Here is a 27,375-nt window from a genome sequence, read left to right on the forward strand (position 1 = left end):
GACTGTATTGTGTGAATTGATGTAAAGCATAATAGTACCTGTTTCAATTAAACCATGGTCATAGTGTGGAACCTACGTTTATAGTAGGTCTTGTGCATCACAACTTCGGTGTTCCATAAGAACTCGTACACACACACGCAAATTGAACTCAAACTCTTAGATGGCATTTCGTTTTAGTGTGTTTTGTTAGAATACATTATCTACAAGATTATTCACTATTGGAGTTTACTGTGTAGTTTATGTGAAGGATTAGCTAGGAAATAATACTACCTCGTACTGAAAACAATACCTGTGAGGTGTTGCAATCATTATACAGTGAAACATAGATTGATAACTACCTCAATAATTTGGTAATTTGTTGCTTGATTTGGCCACACACCTTTGGAAAATTTAAATAAAAATACAGTATATGAATATTAATCTGTATATTACTCACTTTAAGTTGAATGTAGGGCAGTTTTAAATGAAAAGGATAGTCCAGCTTACGTTTCAGAGTAAAATAAACGTAAAGTTTGCAGTCTCTGACTTTCTACATATTTTTTTGTATTTTGAATATTATGAGGACGAAATATTATTAGGCCACTCTGTAAATTGGTCACTGTTTTCAACTGGGGACAATTACAGGCTAACTTTTTTGTTATTTTGACCAGAAAAAATATTTCCTGTGGCTCTATTAATCAAGGTAAAATATGTATTTGTTGTTGCGTTGGAATGATCCGCCCTAGAAATTTAACAAAATGTGTTTCGTACTGTACTAATTGGAAGACTTCAATGATAATGTTAAGCTTATAGGCCTGCCAGAAGTGCATTTTCTCAGTGTTTGCCAATTACCACACTTCTGAGGAAAAGGTGTATAAAATATGTATGGTACACTTAAGCACATGGAAAAGTTAACATTGCTTTTTACATTATATGAGTTATTTGCAATATCCTACATATTTACTTACTGCTCGGCGCTATAGCCATGGGTGGGCTTTCAAAATCTGCCACATAGAGTCTCCGTTTATATTTATATATTTTCTTGGCATTGGCGTATCTGCCATCCTTTTCTACATGACCTAGCCTCTGTATTCTTTGTGCTTTGATGAATCTTACTGTGTCTTCTGTTTTAGTTAATATATCGATTTTATCGTTGAATCTTACTATTCCATTTACCATTTACCTTCACCGGTCCGTAGATCTTTCTTAGTATTTTCCGCTCAAATGTCGTTAGTTTCTCTTCGTCGTTCGGTGATAGTACTCGCATCTGCCCAAATGTCACTACTGGTCTAACCAGTGTTTTATATATCAACATTTTCCTGTTGTGGATATTAACTTTTGAACAATTTTTTGTTGGCATAATAAGCTATATTTCCTGGCTGAATATGTTCTGTCCGGTGCAACGATATTGCGCAGTTTTTTTCTAAAGATTAGACTGATGGTAATCTCTGTAATCTATGTCTTATTAACGAGGAGCAGAAAGTGCTGGAATTGCGCAAATTTCCACTGCGACGTTGCCAACAACGGGATTCAGGAAATTATGTGAAATTTTGCACCGAAATAAAATATATAAATGACATTCTTTTGTGAAATATACTTGTATTGCATTCTAATATTTACAAAGCTATAGATATACTTGTATTGCATTCTAATATTTACAAAGGACCTTTAAAATTCCTTTCACTATCGACGTAATTTTCATGGCAATTTCCGTTTGGATCTTTAGGAAAACAGATGCTAAAGATGCTAAATATGTATGCAAATGCTTGTTTGTGATTGGCCAAAACTGAAAAATGTAAACAAATCCTTATCTCTGACTGGTCGAGCGCCTGTACACGATATTTAAAGGGCATTTCTAGAAATATTTATATTTCTTGTTTATTTTATATGTTTGTTTTTCTTACAGTTTTAATCTGACAGGCAATCGTACAGTTAGACATAATACAGAAAACTATTGACTGCGACATGCTTTCATGTCCCCCTCTCTAACGATGCCTGTGTGCACATATAATAGCGACAACTGAAAATCTTATTGTCACCCATTACTTTGTATTTTTTTCTTAAAACGACTTACGTTTTGGTGACTGTTTTTATTAGTCGAAATACTTAATGTAAATGATGGCAACAATACACATTTTTTGCGCAATTTTCAATTTTGTTGCCTGCTCATTAAGGCTTTATCTATGTCAACAGATAAAGGAGTGAAAGTTTGCGCCATTTCAGTGCACCCGCGTCTAGGACACAAGTACTACTCTTTGTTTCTGTCCTTTTTTTAAACTCGAATTCCTTTCCTACGATGTTCAAGCTTTTTATATGTTTTCTTTCTTTTAGCTACTACTTCCATTTATATATTTTGTCTTCAATTCATTTGTTTCAAGTCCCTTTATTTTAGTATTTGTTTCCAGTTCTTCATACACTTGGACTAATCTCTCTCTCGTTCTGATTATAATAGCTATATCATCGGCATATGCGAATATTTGGCAGGATTTTGTAAAAATCGGACAGTCTGGTGTAAAGTCAAGATGAATAGCGTTGTTGATAAGCTATCTCCCTGTTTTGATTAAAGTTAATGATGCCAGTTAATTTGTTGTTGATTTTCACACTAGCTTATGTGCAGTTCATAGTCATTTTTATTAAGCTACTTAATATCAGTGGGATTCCCATACAATTGCATCACGGAGATGTTAACAAGATTTTGTTTTGTTTTGTTCGTTCAATTGGTTGTGGTTTATACGTGTGTGGTGTCATTCCCTTTAGGCTCTACTTTAATCAGTATTTATTCTTTTAAAAAATAATAAAATGCATTTTTGTAAATATAAATTCTTACCGAAAGTACTGTAATTCTGAATCACGTAAACATGATCACTTCACTTAATCAAACATTACAGTTTCAAATAATTTGTTCTTACTTATCACCAATTTGCATGGAAGAGAGAAACACCTATCTTCTTAACATAATCTTTGTAAGAAATTAAATCTTTGAGTTTTACGTCCCACGGTTATGCCGGTGAGGCTAAAGGAGACAGTGATAATGAGTAATGAATGAAATGAAGAAAGTGGGAGGAAACGGGAGAATCCCGAGGAAACCCGCGCGCACGGTGTTTGTCCACCACGAAGTTAACTTGGCGGGGGATGGGATCGAACCCGGGACCCCAAGCACCAGAGGTAAACGCTCTACCACTGAGCCACCGCGGCCGCACACAATTTGTAAGACACAGATCTACGTATATACTAGATACTAGTGTAACTAGGTTGTTTTGACATTGTTATGATACATTACAATGAATGTTGTCTGTGAACTGGTGGGAAAATCCCTCCGAAGGCATATCTCTGTCTAACCTACATCGTTTGCGTGCATCCACTGAGCAAAAAAAATGAGGAAAAAAAGAAAAAGAAATGACTTTCTTTATTTTTCTCTCTCACATAATTTTGCACTTCTGTGCATTATCTTACGATTATCTACAGTTGCTCCCACACTTTTCATTGTGAAATAGTTTTTACCCTGTGTTCATTTTCTTCACTTTTCCCAACAAGTTGTGATGCTACAACCGTAGAAGCAGACATAAATTACTTGAAGATTTTGTTAATTACATTTATCTTTATAATTTAATTTTTAAGGTATCACTGGCCCGTGAAATAACTTTATTACTCTCACAAGCGCCTTTCTTAGTCATGAAACGGTATTTTTTTAAAATAATATTCTGCCATGTATATGCAAGAAAAATTAATATTAAATAAAATTATTTTGTTTTTATTGAATCAGTGTGTGCTTCCATGTAACTGTACGGTGCGGATTCTCGATGGGTCACATTTTTCTGTGTTAACCCTGATTGTCAAGGTAATTCATTTAGGAAGTACCTATGGCGAACTCTCACCTAGAAAGTTTAAAATATCTCCCGATGGAAGATAATTACCGACCAAGCATCCGATTATAAGTGATTGGCCGATCGTATAGTCTTTCCAAGCTGTAACTTCAGCGAGCTTTCTTAGTGGTGTATATTATTATTATTATTATTATTATTATTATTATTATTATTATTATTATTATTATTATTATTATTATTATTATAAGGAAGTGTTTTATTATTATTTAAAGTGTTCTTTAATATTGTGACAGAGGAGCAATAGTTCTTAAAATTACTATACATTAGCGTAATTGTAGAAAGTGCATGAAGGAAAAAAATTAAAGCACCGGCATATATATATATATAATATTACTCTTAAGCCTGTATTCTTTTGTCATAATCCTTTGTTGCTGCACAACGGATAGAGGCAGCATCCAAGTGAATACATAAATTATATTTAATATTTTGAAAATTATTTTACAGCATAACTGGGTTTATTAATACACTTGAAGCAGCATTTATGTAATTTCGCATTTCATTTTTTCGTTTTCATGTGATGCAGTTGTACCTATTACCGTACGATAAGTTGCACTGTCTAGATAACTCTAGACATATGCCAGACTTTAGAAAAGAGGGCATTTTAGATTTCAGAAAAAATATTTTTTTTTTACTTAACGAATCTCATAATGACATAGCAACAAAATATAATTTATACAACTAAACTTTTAGGTACCGATTACAGAAATATTCGCACTTAGAGTTGTGTATGTTGTTTTTCTTTGGAAATTGAAAATTGCTGTATTTGTATCAGGGTTGGCTGGTTTAAACCAAGGTGGTTTAAACCATGGTTTAAACCAAGGTTTAAACCAGCTGGTTTTTTTAAAAATACCAACTGGTTTAAACCAAAAAACAAAAAATGTTCGTAAAAGTGTAAGTGTTTGTAAAATCTTGATGAACACACATTTGTGGGTTATCACGTTTCACTCCCGTATATTATTCGTATTATATTCAGACCCAAATTCCCCATTCATTACTCAAAAAGATTATACTACAAAAGCAACTTCTTTTTACAAGTTTATTTTGTGATTTTTTTGTAGTTGTTATTATTGTTATGTAATTGCAATCGAAGAAAAATTCTAAATATTGTTTCGTTTCAATGTTTACTATTGATAAAATACATCGAAAATGCCGTATTTTTGTGTGTGTGTGTGGGGGGGGGGGTCATACAAACCCCACGAGAGGCATTTAGTGAAATAAGTATCTTTGGTATCTATTTATGTATATATGAGTTTGAGCCAAAGTGGACTCAAATAATTCGTATCTTTATTCACTTTTCTTATTGATATGCAGATTAAGTCGGTGTATTTCTTTAATTTGGACCAATAAAAGTCGTTGTTAACTAACTTGAACTAAATTAGTTCTTCTGTACTCCGTAGTACTTTGAAATTGTTCATATGTAATTCTGTGTAATGGTTTCACTTATGCAACTGTTTATCTTTTTATCCTTCTGAAATGACTCTTGATAGTTATATTAAGAAGTATGTAAAGATCAGTATAACGTATTTTTTTTTTTATCAGGATTCCTTCGTGAGTGAGTCGGCAGACGTATCGCATTTGTGGCCAATTAGTCCTGATTCTGAGTTCAAATGGAGGACAATTTCTCTCGGATGTAACTCGAGAAGCGGTTTTTATTCCGCTTTAAGCTTATGTGACCCCTTCCAGCATAACCCGGTTGTTGCATAATAACATCAAGGCGAAACAAACTTATTTCTGTCCATATATGATATGAATATATAGAGCAAATCATTTAAACCATAAAAACCTGGTTTAAACCAAAAAAACCTGGTTTAAACCAAAAAAACCGTTTTTTTTTGTTTTTTTTTAATAAAAACCATGGTTTTTGCCAACCCTGATTTGTATATGAAGTATTCGTTTGTACCTTCAAAACAGACAACATTCCCCAATTTTCCTAAAACCCCACCTGATCCATTTTTGGGGTCCAAAAAGAAGGAGGACATGTCCGGGCAAAATATGACATCTGATAACTCTAGCACTGTCGTTCCCTCATAGTATTTTATTTGTATAGTTTGCACATAGACTAAACCAACTTTTTTCCCTCAAGCTCAAGAACTAGGGTGACACTATTCAGGTCCATCAAGAGCACAGTCTTCTTGTGCCTCTTGATGACAATAAGTGGCTAATCCTTCGTAACGGTGGCAAACATTTTACTGATTGACAGTCTGTGTGTGGCCCTAATACCCGTTGCACAGTTTTAGTGCTGATAAGAAAGTTGGTTTAGTTCGTAGTTCTACTATACCAACATCATTTGCTTGGTTGGTTCGTTGGTTGAAATTTAGCGTCCCTTTTCAGCATCGAGGCTATATGAAACGTAGATCTACGATTTAAGGTGGAATCTGAACCACCGTTATGCGTTCAGATTTGAAGGCTCACTGGGAATCGAACGCAAACCACGTCCACCAAAGACGCACGCGCTAGCCACTAGACTAGGGAAGAATCGTATGAATATTAGTAAACTCCCAGAACTACCTAGTTATATCATAAGTCCACATCTCGTGTATTGTCAGGGCTAAAGGAAATCTTAAAACTCCAAATAGTCCTTTATATCTGTATATCTTTGGTAACAGGTCAGATACTCATGGATCCATTCATAGCACCACCAAATGACTCATTCACATCACTTATATAATTTTATCTTCGGCAGGCTATCACTCGTAAGACAATATCCGTAAAATATTATAATACACTTATTTGAAATGGATACCATACTTTTGGATTTTGGTTAATATCATTTGTTGCATAACTCTGTAAAAGCCAGGGCCGGCGCGAGGGGGGGTCGAGCCGTGCCACCGCCCAGGGCGGCAACTCCAATGGGCGGCAAAATTTGAAAAAAGAAAAGAATATTATCAAAATATAATGCTTCGTTATAGGCCCACATGGAAAAATAAAATTGTGTTCAACTGAGAATGTAATTAAACTTACTTCACTCATTCATGATATTCCGAACATTCCCTTCATTTTCAGTTATCAAACTACTAGCCACAGGTATCTCATTCAATATTTCCCTTGCCGTTTTTCTGCTACAGAGCAAATGGCAATAATAGTTCGTTGTGTACAAATTACACACAATAATGGAAAATGCCTCGTAAAAATTTGCTAACTTTCTTAGTTTCGTGCCGATAATAGACACCACTGGTCTAGGACTGACAGAAGAAATAATTAAACAACTAAAGGAAATAAACATTCCTATCGAAGACATGAGGGGTCAAGGATATGACAATGATTCCAATATGAAAGGCAAACATTCAGGTATTCAGGAGAGAATTTTAGAAATAAATTCCCGAGTCTTCTATGTTCCTTGCAGTAGTCATTCACTAAACCTTGTCGTTAACGATGCAGCCACAGCATCTTAGTACGCCGTTTCATTTTTTTTTTTTTTTGTATAGTTAAAAAGTTTATGTTTTTTTTTTTATTTTGCGTCAATTCAACGTTGGGCCATACTAAAGGAGTATATTAGTAGTCTCACTTTAAAACCATTAAGCACCACAAAGTAGGAGAGCCGAATTGATGCTCTGACTACTTACGTTAGATACCAAATAGGGGAGGCTTATGATGCCTTATTTCAAATAAGTAACGATAATAGAACAGATAGAATAGTCACGATGCTCTGTGTATAGTAAACCAGCTCCGTAACTTTTACTTTTCTTTGCTCACTTGATATCCCTAATGACTTTTTACTCCACATAAACATAGTAAGCAAAAGTCTCCAAAGCATTCATTCTCATGTGTTGAATGCAGTCGGGTTTCTCGAAAATATATCTGAGTGCTTTGAAAGAGGCAGAAATGATGCAAAGTTTCGTTCTTACTTAGTTTATGCGATGGAGTTAGCATCGGCATTGTATATGGATGATCCACGGATAGGTACTACACTGTAAGCTCGAAGGCGAAAGAAGAGAGAGTTTCAGTACGAGGCAGAGGATGAAGCAATTGAAGATCCACAAACAAGATACAAGATCGATTTTTATTACAAAGTTCTAGACATGATTGTGTTAGCTTTAAGAGAGATGTTTGAGCAACTTAAACATCACAGCGGGTATTTCGATTTTCTTTACAATCTAAGTAATCTTAAAGATATTATGCTACCTGAACTTTTGTCTGAAAATTGTACTAAACTTGCCAGCATTTTAACATACGAAGAATCGAAACATATTAATCCCAGTGATTTGGAAGACGAATTGAAAGCGTTATCCGCTATAATTAAGCCTAAAAGTTCACCAAAAGAGATTTTACGATTAATGAAATTAAATGAAATCTTTGAGTTTTATGTCCCACGGTTATGCTGGTGCTGGGACGTAAGGGAAACGGTGAAGATGAGAAATGAATGAAATGGTGGAATGAAGAAAGTGGGAGGAAACGGGAGAACCCCGAGAAAACTCACGAGCACGGTTTGTCCACCACAAAGTTCACACGGCGCGAGCTGGGATCGCATCAGAGACTCCAAGCACTTGAGGTGAACGCTCTACTACTGAGCCACCGTGGGTTTTCTCGGGGTTCTCCCGTTTCCTCCCGCTTTCTTCATTCTACCATTTCACTCATTTCTAAATTATCATCGTCTCCTTTAGCCTAACCGGCATAAGCGTGGGACGTTAAACTTAAAGATTTCTATTGGAAACACCTTTTTGATATAAAATAAGCTTAAAAATTAAAATTCTTAGTCGTGACTAAAACATATATTTTTTTAAAATTTAATTTTTGCATTCGCTTCTGTGTATCACAGATATACAGCGAAATCGAGCACACAGTATTGTCATGTGTGTAATCATTTAAATATTACATAAACATTCGAGAAGGGTTGTTCAATTGTTTATTTATTTTTCCATTTCATACATGTTTTTAAATAGGGCATCTTACTTTTTCGTGACATTTGAACGTCTTCTGTAAAAATAAGGTTTGCGAATTAAAGGGGCGGCATATGAAAGTTTTGCCCAGGGCGGCAAAACTGCTAGCGCCGGCCCTGGTAAAAGCACATACTGTACCACTAAGTTTGTGACTTACAACTACACATACTGTACACTAAGTTTGCGATCAGAATATGGGCATATTGATTAAAACTACTTACGTAATAAAGCAGTCAAGAATTATTGAATTCTGTCACAGTTTAGTCTATTGTCGCTAGTTATTTTCACACAAAAAGTAAATTGTTTGTCATGATTCTACAGGTTTGTAATTTTATTTGTACAAATAATTTAATATTACGAAAGATTAAGCTTTGATACCTAAAAGAAAATCCCGACCATCACTCTCTCGTGCCTATTGTAGTCTATATTAACTTGTCAATTGTGTTTATCTCTCGAATCTGGATTGCGATCGTTCATTTTTCTCTGTACCGATGGTCATCTAATTTTGAAGTCTCTTGAGACCTTAAAAGTTGGAGAATCTTTGCTATATTTATAAACAAGTTACTTTAGTTATTGTACATTTTTAATAACATATTTTATTAATTCAGTCCATTATGAAAGCATATATTTTATATGCTTTTGTAATTATTTGAAGTGTTACACTATTCGTTTAATAATAAAATTAATTATTATTAATATTTCATTCACAATATTCATTTCTCTTTATGGTAATATTCTATCGTTCATTCTTGGTTGCCTAAAGCATGAAACTGAAAAAAATGAAAATATTGTATGTTGCGTTAAATAAACTTTATGCTATTGCCCGATAACTAAAGTTATGTTCGTATCAAAGATTAAGATAAGAATATTTTTCACTTTCATAAATCATTCATATTAAACTTTATCATTAAAAATGGTTCATAAAAAAATCCCATTTACGTTCAGCTTGTAATTGATCGTTGTTTTTTCTTTGTGGGCCATGAAGGTAAAACTACAATTACTTTGATAAAATTCAACAACTGCTCTTACTGAGAAACTCAGAACAAGTAAAGTTGGATGTTGACCCATGAAACAAATAAGATTATATTGTGTTTGGTAGTTGTAAGGAATTGTCTTTTATCATCTGAGTTATTTTTTTTAACTTAAAGAATAAGATATGATTACACAGTATACTTCAAACTGAAAATACTTATAAACTATAAACATTGTATACCAAACACTATAAAGGCATTTCACTTGTGTGTATATGCACTCATTTTTATATATATGTATTTATGTGTAACTGTGGGTATCTGTATACTATAGTTGTGTTGAAATTTATGTTATTGCTGAAATAACATGACCAACACTATTAATATTATCAATTAATTTCATAGTGCTTTGTAAGTCGTAGTGTGCTGTATTTCCAAATATAAACTTCGCGTTTTATTTTATTATTATTTTGAGAAAATGAAAATAGCTGTTTATCTTACTCTAACTTCACAATTTCAAAATATCACTGCTTCGAAAAAGAGAAAATACCAGCACACGTTGCTTTGTAAACATTGACAATGATCTATAAATGGAAAATTTAAAACATTACTTTCAGTTTACACATTCCTGAAACAATTATGTAAGATTCAGTCTTTTAAAAAATGTAGACCCAGATTGCGCAAACGTAGTGTGTGTATATATGAAGAAAATAAAATTTACTCACCGATAACCATCATAGGATAAGACAATTTATTATGTGAAAATAAGGATTTTAGTTTTGACATGAATCGTTCGTTGAAACGGACAAAACCAAGAAGTAATACAAATAAACTGAACATGAAGCTACTTATATAAATAGCTAGTGTACTAATTAATCACTTGTTTAGTACTCGGAAGCACCAAAAATTAATTTGTTTCTTACAACCCTGCATGAGGAGATGAAGTGGAGATTTTTTAAAGAGGCTGAAAACACTTTATAAACTCGAAACAAAAACAAATTTCTATAAACGTTTGATTTTACACTGGATAGTTATGTTGTATAGACCGGCCAACACGTGATTGCCATTATTTTATGGGCCATGAAAGTTCAAAAAGTTGAAATTCACAGATTAGATTTTCTGTATTATTATTATTATTATTATTATTATTATTATTATTATTATTATTATTATTATTATTATTATTATTATTATTTAGCATGTAACAGTTATGTTTTTATATATTTTCAAATTGTCTCGAATTAAGTACCAAGTAAAATGGAAGTAAATAAAGAGTGTCATTGCTCAAACATTCTATTTATAAATGTCCTATTGTTGCAGAAATGTATCGGTATTTCCATATTTTGTATAAACGAAATGAAATCATTCATTTTTACGTCCCACCCACAATTATGCCGTAGGGGCTAAAGCAGACGATGATAATGAGAACGAATGAAATGGTGGAATGAAGAAAGTGGGAGGAAACTAGAAGACCTTGAGAGAACCCACGCTCACACTGTTCATCCACTACGAAGCCCACTTGACGCAAGCTGAAGTCGAACCAGGATCCCACGCACCAGAGGGGAACACTCTAATGATGTTGCCATTGCGGCGTCTACCCAGCGTCGTGAAAATAATTTGGATATTAGGAAGCTACTTGGAAGAAAGAAGTAGTGAACTTCAGTGTAGAAAACTGGAGTCGATGTACTGACCACACATCACCCAAAGGTATGAGTGCCATTAAGACGGTTCGTAGACTCTAGTCCGTAAGGGTTCCAGGTGATTTTAGTTTTTGAGTTTGTTCTCTTAAATTATGAAGAAATGAATTCGTTGCGTTTTCTCAGAGTTATGACAGGAGATTCCCAAGATTATTTTTCTTTATAAGATCTGCTAAAAATTTGCCTTATTTATGAGAATAAAGCTGGAAAAAGAATGAGAATTATATGTTATACATTATGTGATCAATTTGACATTGTAGAACACAAAGAATGCTTGTTATTGTTTTTAATAGGCATTGCGGATTCTGTGTATACGCGAACAGCTGTTGGCTTTTGGCGCTTTGCCAGTGAACAATATTTTCCTGTAGAGTGCAGACTTGCCGTCATAAACAGCAATGAGGCTGAACGTGAATCTTCATTTGCTGTCGAACAATTGATTCATTCATTAAAAGTTCAAACCAGAGCCCATACAAATGCTCAGGGCATAATGCGTAACGATCAACAGCAGGTGTACGAAACGTCTGTGTGTTCGTATGCAGTGGTGCAGCAACCCTTCCGGCTGTTCACAATGATGGGATGTAAATCCACCGCCCGCGCCTCCAAGCTCCTGGAGAGGAGAGCGATGGCACGATTTGAAGCAACAGGTGATGCAATCATTCGAAAGTCGTCGCTGCAATGAACGTCAGGCAATCGATGTGAGAACATAGTAATACAAATGTATCTTTAGCAGTACAAGTTCAATGAAACATCTCTTAAGGATGGCAGTGGCTATATATACACAGGTCTATATATTTATGCGGATGTATTTTACTATTTTTACTGTTGGTCTCTCCCATTCATACAACCACACACACATACGATCTGTTGTGTTTGCGTAATAGTGGTCGTCAAATCTCTCCGCATTGAAGTAAAATGTATGCTTTTGATTTTCAAACTCATTTTCTCATATTTGCTGTTTAGTTTCAATCATATTTTGTTTCACTAATAATATGAGAATCAATAAGGTATACGTAATATCTTTTTCCCGGCGGGAGCTCATATGGTTCGGATTCCACGTTAATCAGTAGGTCCACGCCTCATATAGCCTCGCTGCTGAACGGGACGTAAACCTTAAAATCAACTCAACTCAACGTAATATCTTTTCTCGAATCATAATATGTACTAATATATTAAAGAATGTGTGTCTGTCATGAAATTTTCGCATAGGAAGAAGTCGCCTAGAGCCATCAGATTTTGAACACAGGTAGATCTTCGTCACATCTAAACATGTAGTAGGTCGTTTTTTGATTTTCGACTCGAAAGGGGAATGGCGGATCCAACTTTATAGTACGTATGCCTGCTGTGATCATACTGTGAGGTAGGCAACCCATACTACTCTGCTGTGTTGTAGGTTGCATTTTCGAGAATAAGCAATGCTGAAGACATTCTTCATCATTATATTTTACGCATTTCTTTGCTTTCATATATTTGCATACTCTTTATTCTTTCTGTGCGGAAAACATGTATTTCTGCTAGTACTTAATATTAGTGCTTTCGTGTAACGGAAAAGGTTGCATGTGTCTCAGATTCAATTCCCAGTGAAACAAAATTATTGGTGTTGACTTATCTTGTGAAAAAATTGTGGGACCTTTTAAATTAAGATATAGTCGCCTCTGATCTAATTAACCGAAATATTCTGCTTTTTTTCTGTAGTCTTAGCATTCGAAACAACATTCCTATATTATAATGATTTACATAATATTTTATATATTGTTGGCGTTCAGGCAGAAGTCACTAACTCCAAAAACATACGAATGGACTTAGGTACTTCTTCCAGTACGAGGACTGTATACAAGGTGAAATATATACGACGTTCTGATACGTATTATGAGGCTAGACATAGCAGATGGCATTGTTATGCTTAGGATAACCATACTTAGCATCACAATTTTAACTGCTACATCTAGCCTGACAATGTTAGAGCGTCGTGTATTTCACCTTGTGTATTGTTGTCGTACTGGAAGAAGTACCTAACTGTATTTGAATGTTTTTGGAGTTAGTGCTTCTGTCTGAACGCCGACGACACTTTTCCAAGTAATAAACCAGTAATTAAGGGAAACTAATAAAGTCGAATAAAGTTTTTAAACAGAGAAATTAAACTCTAGCCTCGTCGACCACCTTAAGTTTTAACAACTTCACAAATTGTTGGTCTTCTATTGATTAATTTGTTAAAAGTATGCGCTATTCAATTGTTTCCATTCGGCCTGTAAGTAGTTCCACAGCTGTTTGGATTTGGTCGTTCTATTGTTCCAGAGTGTGATATGTTGAGCTTTTTCGCAATTTACTGCTCACTGTATCCTTCCTCATGTGGAGTACAGGTATTTGTTCAGCAGTAAGCCGCTTTCGCCTTGCTATTACAAAAATACAGTGTATTTCGCAGTGCATTTGTAAGACTACTTGAGCGCACTGAAGTACAAATGTACTTACTCGTGTTTCAATACAGCAGATGAGGCCTAGACCCGTAGGCAGAACGATTTCTTAAGGGGGACGGAAATGAGTACTGAAGAGGAATGTCGAAGGCGTCAGGGAACATCACAAAACTACTCATTTTTTTATTTATATAACAGAGCTGTAACTTCTTTAACTTAGCGTGTATTATACTAACAAATACAGATTCTCAAATCCAAAACAACAAAGGTCCATCAATAACATAGTTTACAAATGTTTCATTTAAAAAGTACATAATTCAATTCAGTTACATATTTGTGTGTGTTATGGGAGATGTTTTGTGCAACTAGCAAGAAAACGAGTAAAATGCGCTAAATTGAATTTAATTTGGTACATATAACTAAGAATTTCATATCTAGTCTTCACTAGATTCAAGAATTTTCTGCAACGTTCTGCTTTATAAAGGACCAATATAATTTAAGGTGGTCACCGGGTCACCGCCCGCTCTAGCCCCTCCTTGGCTATGGACCTAATGAGATCTGAAAAATGTAGAAACTACACTGTAAAATTATAATAGTAAATGCATTGATTGTTAACAAGCAAATTGGTTGAGACCAGGGGCATCGTTTCGAAAGAGCAAAAGGGGAACGATTGGCCTCCCCGAGTTGAGAAATAACGCACTTTTTAATCAATTATATATTAATATAATAATAGTAAATTGTGGAACTCTAAACCCGCAAAATCGTAAATGATTTTGCTAGTTAACATACAGGAGATGATGATAATAAAAAAACACGTGCACATTCAAAACAAGACAATATTAATTTTTTTCAAGAAATATCCAAATGTGGTTGTTCTCGGTTTTAATTAATAAGACAGTATTTTGATAAAATACTACTGACGTGTGAAAATGTTATTTCTTCCATCTAAACTTTTGGACGGTAGTAGGTATATAGGCCTAATAATCAGAAGTTTTCGTATTATTTCTTTATAAAAAGAAAACAGTAATCGTTCCTTTTTATTATTTTTTAGAAGGGAGAGTATATTGCTGTAACATTAATGGAATTAAATGTATTTATAATGATTTCTTTACTAGAAAAAGTTCGTAAATGCAGGGACTAATCGTAATCGATTAATATTAATATCAATTAACTATTTAAGTTCAAATAATTATTATAATCTGACTCAGCCGAATTTCTTCCTGGAGCATTTCTAAATCTTCTTCCCTATTTAGTTCCGGGCTTACTTAGAATTGAATCTAAAACACGACACGACTGAAGGAAAGTTCACTATGCCAACAAATCAAGCAATCCTTTGTTCCTAAATAATATACAGTACGTAACAAATTTGCCGATAGAACATTTATGTTTGTAGGTTCTGTTGTTATTATTATTATTATTATTATTATTATTATTATTATTATTATTATTAGTAGTAGTAGTAGTAGTAGTAGTAGTAGTAGTAGTAGTAGTAGTAGTAGTAGTAGTAGTAGTAGTAGTAACACCCGAAACATAGTGAGTCATGATGGATGGTGGGTCAGAGTTGATCATAGTGGGTCAGAATGGGTCGCAGTGGGTCAGTACTTTTGATTGACACACGATACACACTAATAGATTGATTGATTGTAGTTTAAGGTCTCTTCTGATCACCAAAGTTACATGGGACAGTACTTACTTCTCAAAGTGGGATGTGAGTTGCTACTGGGATATCTAAGGCTTATCCTTTCCTTCTCCCTCTGAGATCGAACCACCGGCTACGCGCTTCACGAAGGAGCACACGATCTTTATTGAGATCGTGCAGGATCAACACACACATACACACGTTTATTTATGACTGAATCGTAAGGCAGCTAAGCAGCTTTAGTAAATGAGTGTATGTATGCCTTATTCCTACCTGCCTCTCTTCCTCTGGTGTTGAGGAAGTGTCAGAGAATCGTTTTGTGTTGACTGATAAGCTAATGTGAAATTCCTGTGGAAATCGTCTTACACGTGACGTCACTATTCACAGGACACGCTGTTGCCATATTTCCCTCTATGACGAACTGGATGGAGTGTATATGGTAGATTACATTGAGTAGTACGCGTGCCGCAGACAGTGTATATCAAGTGAGGCAGTAGGAATTCGGAAGTGGTCGGTTTCTCTCGCACTTGTTCGGTTGTCCCTCTTGCTTAAAGGAGTGAGAGAGCGAGATAGTGAGTGAGGAGTACGATATATTTTATATTTGTTGACGAGGGTTCCGAGCCGACCGACTTCTATCGATCCTCCAGCACATGCCGCGGTATGGGAGATGAGAAAGGAGCTCTCGCAACAAAAAGTGGAAATGTTTTCCAGCACCTCAGTTCGCCCTACTTTTTTCTAATTTTTCTTTAGCGAAACACAAGAATTAAAAAAGCAAGTCCGTTCTTATCGTTTATTGACATACTGCATGATATGATGAGGGCTGCATCTACTGTAACTTGTAATGAATGCGGGATAAAATTTAAAAAAAAATGTATAGTATGTAGGCCTATATAACTGCGGGTATGAATAACTTCTTTACCAAGTCAAACACAAGAACGTCCATTATTACGGTTTGTTAGCCTAGTGGTGTTGATTCTTGTTGTTGTTGCAGCAGTTTGGTTCATTTGTTTAAATAAAAAATTTCAGGATATCAAAAATTGAAAATGAGATAAATGCTTCATTATTGTTCTTATTATTGCTAAAAGAGTCGGATGATAATTGCAAGTGAATGATATTCTGTAAATAGAAGGATTAGTGAAGTGAGAAAGTTATAGAAGTTGGAGAATTATTACAATATTGCCCACCACATTCACATCGAGGTGCGATGAAGGTTGCCACCTGTTCCGAATTAGGCGGAACATCTCCAATTTTAAGAAAATTTTCATCGTTCCGAATTACGCCTCAGAAGTACGCATTATACGGTGGAACCCAAAATTATTTTAAACACTTAACAGAATAAGAATATGCGACAGAACTTCTTGGTTACACTTGTCAATTGCAACTCATGATGTGTACCTACGACTAGAGATATCGATATGCTTCTATCGCTAAAACCTTTCGTGTGTGGCAGCAGTGAAATTACCGGCAATAATGTTATTTCTTGACAGAATCAATTTTTCGTAACTTCGATTCCACTAATCGGGAACAAGCCTGACACTCCAAGTTTTCTTTTCCGTGTGTTTTTGGTTAAAATTTTCATCTCAATTTCCATTCATGAATATATGCATTTCCTTCTGTTCGTAAATTGATCTAAGCACAAATTTGGATATTAGAAACTGGCAATCTGCCCATATTCGATGTGTGTGTCCCGCTTTAGGTTTACCAGATGGTAACCCTAGATGCGATGCGACGTGATGGGATCGAAGTGGCCACTTAATAACTAAACTCATAATCAAAAGTACGTATTATAGTTTATAATGTTTTGTAGATTCGGGAGCATTGTTCTTAGATTTTACAATATTTGAAAAATGAAACAGCGTGAGACTTGAGTGTGCCTAGGACTGTTAGTTAGGGTGACTTTATTACGTAAGTCACGTAGCGTTCGTTTGATAGGAATTGAATATGTGCAACATAAAATGTATGACGTAGCTCCTTCAGTTTTTAATCTAAATTTCGACATAGTATCATCTTATTGGGATTTACAATCGAATTTGTGCATAGCTAGGGTTGGAGACGATACGAGGCTAGATATCGCTTTCACCACACATTTTCGAGGCACAGCAATCTCACGTGGTAACAACTTAGCTGCTAGAAATCTAAGAAAAGAATTGAAAACACGCAAATAATTGTTAGATTTTCAGTTTCATACCTATTGTATCATAAGGGTATTAGGTGTATTGTAATTAGGTAGTTGGTACAATAATGAAAGAATAGCTCTGTTTTGTACTATTGATAGCAATGTACATACCATAACCATATTTTATATTGTTCAATCAGATGTACTTCATAGTATAACACAAGGCTAAAACATGGAGATAGAACTCAAAAGACGCTTAATGTTTTCATACAGGCACATAGCCAAGGGTTGGGTCCGGATCCCCCTTCGGATCCAGAAATGAAAAATATTAAGGAAGAATGAAACAAAAGGAAACGAGAAAAAGAAGAATCAGCGTTAAAAATATAACACTACAGAAAGCGTTTGATTACTCTTTCTTTGAGGAGCTTTGTGTGGTGGAAAAAGGGGGAAGTCAAGTTGAAAATGGATATTATTGTAATGGAGCATTCCGAATCCCTCTAGTTTCATGCTATCGTATGGACTACAAATGACGATCGATAAACCGGTTCGATCAGATAGACTCTCAGAAGAACTTAAGAAATGCCCCCAATCACCAGTAATTTTAGCCTAGTAACATAATTTGTTATAGAAATTTTGAATTTCGCGGCAACACAAATCCATTTTATAAGATGTCTTTACTTCCGTAAGAGATCTCGTTGCTATCCTTGACAGCATTAAACGAAAATAAGAAAAAGAAGAAGAAAGAAGACAAGAAGAACCGAGTTCGAATGACCTCGGAAGACTATATCTTTTTAAATATATATATATATATATATATATATATATATATATATATATATATATATATATATATATATATATATATATATATATATATATATAATATTCTTTTACTCGAGATTTCTTCATAGTTTGTTATTAAAATACTTACTAACATATCCTCATTTTATTGTCCTAAAAACCAATATAAATATGTTTCCAGAAAATAGTTTAGATTAATCGAGCTCCTGGTTTGTAACCACAGTATTTCATGTTATATCCCCCATTATGAAATCCTGGATAAACGAACCAATAAATGTTTCCAGTAAAATAGTTTAGAATGATCGAGCCCCTGGTGTGATAAACACAGTATTTCGTCTCGGACCCGCCCCTGGTTACGAAATCCTGGCTACGTGCCTGTTTCATATCTCGTTATTTCAAGTATTCGCGTTGTAAATTTGTAATTGCATTTTTTGACTTCTAAAAGAACATTTAGATTTAAGCCTTTTCAAATTTATTTTTACATAAATTATGTACTTTCTTACTAGAGCAATTTTAGATTAAATTTTAAACACAATTTACAAGATTGTCTTATATTTTCTATTAGATAAATAACAAAGAAAATAAAGTAAGGAAGCAAAGGCCCAGTAAACTGTGAAGAGGATAAACTCACATGTTATGAAATATGACAAAGTACTGTAGATTAAATCTTTAATTTGTATAATCTTTCGGATTATACCGTATCGACTAAAAAGGCCATGATAGTTTCAACATTGAAGTGATAGATGATCAGATAACTGATGGAATTATATAGTAGAAAAAAGTACGTGCAGAATGTTCTGAGATAAAAATCATACAAAGATGCGCCTTCCGTAACAGTGTTGCAAATTCTGATAATAATATGAGTAGAGCTTTCTCATGGCTCTATTGTCCGAGGATCTCTTATGTGTCTAAGACGCTGGTGAAGACTAGTTCAATTTCCAGTGGGAACACATGTGGTGTTGGTTCACATCTCCTTATGAGATCTATATTATGAAAGAAATCTAAGCTAGGATCAAATAAGCTAAGATTAACAACAAGAATAAGAATTACAGTATTTACATAGATTCGTAAAAATTCTTCTGTGGTGTGCGTTATCAGATTCGTAAAAATTCTTCTGTGGTGTACGTTATCAGTCAGCTATATTAGGGAATAGTCTCAAACATATCTTAAGTGTCCATAGAGATCTATAAGGCAACACTCCTATTGCTTCATTATTGAAAGGGATGTTAAGCTCAAAATCAACCAACCATTGGTGTGAGTACAGGGGTAAGAGGAAAAAATAGCTGAACCTGCGCTATTTACAAAGCGCACAGTTCTAATATGAGCGTGAATCTCCTTCCTACTTCTCACTATATCTGTGCAAGTCTCTTTACAAAAACAAATAAAGGATAGGAAGACTCTCAAAGGGAGTGAATTGCTATAGACAAACAGATAAATATAGTATTTTAATATATTGAATGATGGGGGTTAGTTTGTGGCAAACTTGTATAAGTAATAAATGCCAAATGCATTTTTATATATATATATATATAATTCATACCCGAGTACGCCTCATTATGGGTTCACAAGCCTTCGAAGTTGCCACCTTGCAATAGGTTTTGTTATTCAGATTAAAGCAGGGATGCAAATAACCACCGCCCACTTGCCCGGGGCGAGTTGTTTATTGGTATGGGCGAGTTATTTTAATATGACTATTATTTACTTCAAAGGTAAGTAAATGATTTCTCTTGTAGAGGCTAGTAAAATTTTGTCGCTTATTTGCATCCCTGGATTAAAGCAAAGTGCCTGAAATGTCCATCAACCTGCTATATATATAGCTCCTCTACTAGTTGCCTTTCACAAGTGTATCAACCTTAACGTCCTAATGGCAGTATTAAACTAATAGGGTCAAATCGACGTCTAAAATGTAGAATAGAAAAATAAAGACAAGTTTTTCGAAAATTTGAAAGAGAACTAAAAATATCTACACAAAATTTGGAATCGACCAGCGGAAACGGTACGGTTCTAGCATTTGTGGTTTTTGAGATCTAAGTTTCCAAAGGATTGGCCACAAACATATAAACTTTTCTTGACCATAAACATATAAACCTAACTAAGATTTTAATATAAAGGTAATATTTACGTTTGACAGATATGTCTCGATCATGTTATATCATCGTAACTTGATCATAACGTAAGTAGGAAATCCAAAATTCTTAATACTTAATTTCATAATACTGGGTAAGTTAAATACTATATGCTATTCTCTCCAAATCTTTGTTTCTTTTCTTTTCTTTTCTTTCTTGAAGATTAATTTACTTAATTTTACTTAGAATAGCATTCAAACTCTTAAACTGGACTTGTAGGTTGGAATCAAATCTGAGTTCACATAGAATTCGTCAACAGAGTGAAGGGTAGTCAGGTATTCTCTCCTGTAATCCCGTAACTCATTAGCCTTCATAGATGGATTACTAAGCCATTGTAATTTATATGAAGCTTTATTCAAAACTTAAAATATTTTTTTAAACGAAATTTAATATATATCCCAATTCTTTTCAAAATAATGTATGTTGCAGTATATCGTACTCCAAGGGGAAGGCTATATATAGGGGCTATAGCCCCCCCCCTGACGCTCAGGTATATACTGTTTAAAATGGGCTTCAATACTATTTTCTTTACACTGGATAAAGCGGCAAACTATAGTTTAGCGCCTCCCTTGATCATATCCTGGATCCACGGGTGTTACAGTTAATTATTAATTTTCAGAAATAGGGGTCGGTGAGGCCTCTGCCGCCTTGTATATTGTGTAATTGTATTTGATAATGCAAGTAGTTACAGTTACAAGTGTATGTAAATTAGCAGTTTGAACTGAACTAAGCGTCTGTCCGATGTCAAGTCTTGTGTCACATTCAATCAACGTGTTTCAAACCGGATATGAAAGCTTAAGAGCCAAGATTAAAAGGTGCTACTTGAAGATACTGTGCAACCAATTGATCTTTCGTTACTTCATGTCTGTAACAGAAAATCCTTTTCAAAATAATGTACCTAAGTATGTTGTATAATGTATTGTACTGACATTTCTTTACATAGATATTATTCAATAAAGTAAGAAATACGATATCCATGCTTACAAGTGCAATTTGATGTTTTTCCCTTGCGTTAACGTAGAATTGTTCCCGCTGTACAAACTGGCGTATATCCTTCGTAAAAAGGGATAAAAAACCGTCTCAACACAAAAACTCATTTTATAGTGTGTCATCTGGAGAACGAGACAAAGAAAGCTACGCTTTTTGTGTGTGTGTGTTTGGTGGCGTGGATAAGAAAGACCTCTTCTTCCTACGATTGTTAAAAGTTAGTTTCAAGACGAATTGCAGTTACATTTAAAATACCCGTTATTATCTTATTTTTATTATTGCAGTCAAGATAATTACAGAATACTAGGATATACAGTGAAGGGTTGATGTACCGATATGCGTAATCAAATGTACGTTTTATATAAGATTTCAATTCTGTCCACTTAGTTTTTACGTTGGTGAAACAAGAAATAATATATTAAATGTGTCAAAGCAATACATCAATGCGTGATTCAGTCAAATGGTTTTCTATAATATAAAATATTCGCACTAACAAAAATGTAATAAAGAATTTTTCTTCGACGCTGTCATTTCCAATTATCACATATTTTGTAATGTATTTACATGTCGTTACTGAACATTTATTTTCATTATCAGCTCCTTGATTTCAATCAGATTGTATCATATGAGTTTAAGAAATTTATATATTCTTTGAGATGGGTATTACTATTAATACATTCATTTCGTAAAGAAATTTTGTTTAATTTTCATAACTTCCTGATTGTATAGTACAATATTTACTAGTGCTATTCACATATCATGACATTTTCATTTGTTTTTTTTTAAATCAAATATATGAAAATCAATTTTTGGTTTTGAAACCAGAAACTGATTTTGGTTTCAAAAAACCAATTTTAAAGTGTTGAAAGGGAATTATTTTTTTCTTTTCTTGTTCTGGTAAGAGTAGCGCATCTCATGAATGTCTGAAATAAAAATACGAACTTCGGCATATTAACTTCCTGTTAAAAATAACTGAATATATGCTAGCAATATTGAAAATTTTGTATCTAATGGGAAAAAGGGAGCAATTTTTATAATATTCGAATTTCCGACAATTTATTGAGAATATGACCAATGTAAGGAAGTTGCAGGTGCGACGTTCGATATTTTAACTCTAACTATAGGTAAAAAATATATATTTCAGTATTTTTGAAAGTTTCACTTCTAAGAGTAAAAAGCAAAACAATTTTATAATACCATCATTTTCAATGCTTTATTCGAAAAATCTCAAATGTGAGGATCTACTTAAGTTGGAGATGTGAAATTTGATTTATAATCTCTTTCGTAAAAATGAGGAAATAAGTTCGTTGCACGTTTCAAAATTCCTCTTCTAGAGGAGAGGAGGAGAAATTTATATAGTATTCAAATTTCTGGGTTCAAACTTCCAAGTTAATATTCTTTCACGAGGTTTGTACACATAATACATACATGACTATGGTAAATGTTTATTTTTATATAATGTATTGTTTAAGAGGACAGTTAAAACCCGTAAACTCCCATCGCGTACTCCACTGAGTCAAATAATTATTGTAAAGTCTGTCATATGGTAACCCTATTCCTAACTCTTCGGGCACGTGTGTCGTATTTAACTTGCCCCTCTTCCCCACAAAGAAAAATAAAACTTCATTACACTTTTAAAAAAATAAAACAGTGTTTAAGCACTTTTATAACATTTTGTGCAGAAAATAGCTAAAAAACACTGGAAAAATTAAAACAGAATTTGAACACTTTAAGTTCAGATGTTGAGGGAGAAATATATCAAGTATGCGTTTATAAAGTGTGATTCGCGTGTCCAAAATTCAATCTTCGAAAACAGTATCTAGTATGACATATTTAAAACACTTCTTCTCGGCAAGAGTTCGAAAACAAAGTGATGCATTTTGCACATTTTATACATACATCTGGGACATACTTGGACAACATAGTATTTACAAGAGATAAATATGTATCATCTGGAGGTATTCAAAGAGTGTCGGTAATGTGTACAGTATCCTACTGTGTCTAAAAGTAGTTTCTATGTTTTTTGCAGTTAAGTGTTTAAAAAAAACTGTTCTCCGCGTATCTAATAGCGTTAATTCTCAAAACACTCTCCAGTAAAATAACACTTCTTGTCAAACACTGAAAACAAAGCTGACATATTTTGCAAAACATCTGGGACGTAGTTGCAAAGCACAGTATAGTAACTATATTTTGTCTTATACAATATGTTCAGAAATTCAGTGACAAAACTCCAGAAGGTGATTCCTTGTATCAAATGAAAGGGAAAAAATCTAATAAACATAGGTCGAGAAACGCCTCTTTTTAGAGTTATAAACTGTCGAAAATGTGAATTATCAAGATTTAATTAAAAGCCATATGGGACTTGGCGTCCCTGATCCTATCCCAGGTCTCGGCATTTTTAAAATTTAGTTTTTCATATGTGTAATTGCATTATGTAAATGTTAACTTTTTGAAGAAATGGTCTTCCGCTCAAAAAATTTTTACAGGTTTGGCCGTGTCCAAAAATGTCTAAAAGGTGTCTAAGAAGTGTCATGCGCCGTTCCAACAGTGTCGGTAATATGTAAAGTATCTTAAGCATGTTGAAAACTCGTTTCTGAACGTATAATCATCAGACACATACATTTCGACACTGTTTTGATACGTTAACTAGTGTTCAAAAGTAGTTTCTAGAAAGTGTCAAAAACACTGTTCTATTTTTGCAGTATTCGTATCGAAAATAATTAATAAAATTAACAAGAAGTAAGAAGTTTCAGTACAGGCCAGGCGTTTGCAGAAACTACGAATGAACAAGTCTCTTTTGATTCTACTTCCCGTAGAAACAAAACTGTGGAAAAAACACTCAGATAAATTGATAAGCAGGTATGTTCTATAAAATAAATTATCATAAACATTATTATCATTTTTCCCTTTTCTTGAATATGTTATGATAATCAACAACGGAAGATTACTTATCAACAATCGAAACACTGTGTACTGTACCTACAATAGTGTGGAGGACCAAACGAACTTCTATGTTGTCGATAATATTCAAACAACGACTTTCATTTTACTATTTTCTCTAGTGGCAAATACGGTTAATTTACATTCTGGTCCCTGCTGTTTCTTGGAACGTATGTAACAGCTTTTGTAGTAGGTGATTTGGTTAAGTGTTTTATTAGTTTCTCTCATCCCAAAGGAACTACATTTGCCATAATTGTTCCCCCAGAAAAACAATTACTTAACACTTTTGAAAGCCAAAATTTTCTCGTTGCAAAAATTATAATTTTCTGCTGTTAAAATTTCGTTTTCTCTTTGTATACATCAAAACACACAAACAGGAATTTCCAACAGATCCTATTCGGATAATTATAGGTATTCTAACACGAATTTCAATCTTAAAAAGCGAAAACCAAAAATCAAATATAGGTTTTGAAAACGAATTTCGGTTTGAAATCCAGCAAAAAATCAGTTTTGAAAACCGAAAATTTCAAACTGCAAACTTTAACTTTTGCAAAAATAAATTCTTGGTTTTCCAAAATGTCGAATTGAACAGCATTAGTAACGTATTTACTATGATTTTCCTACACTGTTATAAATGAAATCCCGATCTCAGCGAATCTACATTTCTAAACAAGATTTCACTGTGTCTAAACTAAATCAAATAAGTGAATGAAATGGAATACTCCAGATACGACAAAGCCCAAATTATTTCTTGTCCACGCTTATCATGAATCAGATAATCTAAACAATAAAAAGAAGAAAAATAATAATTATGACCAAAAATGAGCAAAAGTGTCATGAAATTTACAAGATTTTTTGCTGATTTTTGTCTGTTTTCTTTTATTTGCCTCTTACACTGCACTTTAAGATTGTATTTTTTTCTAAGTGTGATTGAGATTATGTTTCGTCGACAATCGAATCTGTGCCATTCAGATAAGTTAGCTACAAAGAAACCGAAAAACCTTCATGCAGTTTCATGTAATTATCAAGATTTTTGAACAATGCGTCAACAAGAGGCTTAGGTACGTTATGAATGAAGGATCTATTGTATAAAAAGCCGTGATATTTTCCTTCATGTTCTTGTTGATTTTACAAATCATATTTATATGTATATAAAATATACAATATGAGAATATACATAATATTTGAAGAAGTATATTTGATTTTCTTTTAGGTATTGAATTCTGAGTTTTGATAAATGTGACGTCGATATGCAGCGGCCAAAGAGACTTCGTTTGACGGAGCTAAACCCACATCTTATTTGTCGTCTCTGTTGTGGATATTACATAGATGCCACCACCATAATCGAGTGCCTACACTCATGTAAGTAATAACGCTTTCGTATTTGCCTTTTATTTTCATATGTGGGGCTTTCAGTTCACAAGGGAATCAAGTTTTTTTTTTTTTTCCCCTTTTGGACATATGTCATCTTTAAGATCTCTATCCGAGGTTCCTTTTAGAGTTTAAAAGATTAATGTTCATTGTAAATGACTTATAAGGTAAAGATCTTGCCAAACTTATTACTTAAAACTTTGTAACTTTTCCTGTAGTTAAGCGTTCTGTGCAGACTTTATATCTAGATATATTTCTCTCACAACTTCAGTAATATGACTTGATCCTTGTACTCTGAGCCTCTCATATCTTGAATAGTTTAAATTTGTATTGTATCATGATCTTTTATTATTATTGTGATCTATAAATCCGCTGATTCCCTCATCACTAACTAGACCTGCGAAACTTCTAGGCGTAGAACATTGAAATTTTGTACTGTATAAATGTTGATCTTGCACCTCAGGTTTTGGGTAAAACAGAACTTTGCGAAATGCTACCCATAAGGGTGTAAAGCGGCCAAATCTCGGAAACTATCCGTCGTAGAACCTTGAAATTTTCTTAAATATTGTCCATGCGCCTAGGCTCAGGATATATATAGAGGAAAGGGTGCAAATGTGGAAACGTGAGGGTAATGTGGAAACGTAACGTATGTTGACTGCAGAGAGCTTTACCTTTTCGGCGATTGCCGTAAACAATCACCCTCGTCCCCATTCGTCACGACACAACGCTATGAAGCGGTCGGCCAGTGTAGTTAATGGTGGTGCGTCGATTGTTGTTTACACATTTTCGTGAAGTTTTTGGAGGTAAGTATGTAGTAATGTTAAGTCTAAAGTATCATAGATGTAGTGTAATACATATCAGAGTATTGTGAAAGGGAGTTATTGGGAAGGTATTGGTGGCTTTCAATCAATCACAAGCAAACGTGTTTTTAACTTAACTCGTACAATCCAATTTGACTACAGTGCGGGTAACTTGGAAACATGTGGATGAGGGAAATGTGGAAACGTTTACACATTTCCCTCACCCTAAAGTCCATTGCATTGTTTTATTATTAGTAAATAATTTATTGAATATAACACACATTTGAATCATACAAGTATATGTTAGATACTTTTTATTCTTGGCCTAAGTAAGGGAAGGGCTGAGGGGTAAGGCTTAGGAGTAAAGCAAAGTGGAAACTGACAAAGAGGCGGTAAAAAGGCAAATAATTGTCTCCACGATTTTTATTACAAAGTCCCAGCGTACCAAGTACCTCTTCAGAGGGTCCCAGCGTACCGAGCACCTCTTCAAACGTTTGTGTGTCACCATAAGAAATAATAAAAATACCCTTTTTGAAGAGGAAGACTCCGAATACAGATCGTAAGCCGAGTTCTTGCGCTGTTTTGACATCGTCTCCGTACAAAAAACAGCTCGAAGAATCCTTATCTAACCGTAAGAGTACGACTAGACCTAAACAGAAGCCGCTTGCAGGCGGTAATAAAACTAGAAAAATGCCCAAAGTTCCTCTTGCAATTAAAAAAAAAAGAAAGAAAAAGAAACAAACTAAACTCTGCAGTCTCGTTTCCAGTTGGAGTAGAAG

The 27,375-nt window shown here is 34.1% G+C and overlaps 1 protein-coding gene across 2 annotated transcripts in view; it reads left to right on the forward strand.

The window, feature by feature from the left end:
• Positions 1-27,375, forward strand: part of LOC145671199 (uncharacterized) — a 270,858-nt gene that overhangs the window by 143,107 nt on the left and 100,376 nt on the right. For both annotated transcript variants that reach the window (XM_081740054.1, XM_081740053.1), the window contains exon 2: positions 25,639-25,787. In XM_081740054.1, the coding sequence (XP_081596180.1) occupies positions 25,676-25,787 (112 nt within the window). In that variant the 5' untranslated portion in view covers positions 25,639-25,675. The remainder of the gene's footprint in view (positions 1-25,638; positions 25,788-27,375) is intronic.

The sequence above is a fragment of the Thermobia domestica genome, chromosome 15, assembly GCF_964235325.1.
Source record: "Thermobia domestica chromosome 15, izTheDome1.hap1.1, whole genome shotgun sequence".
NCBI classification, from domain to species: Eukaryota; Metazoa; Arthropoda; class Insecta; order Zygentoma; family Lepismatidae; genus Thermobia; species Thermobia domestica.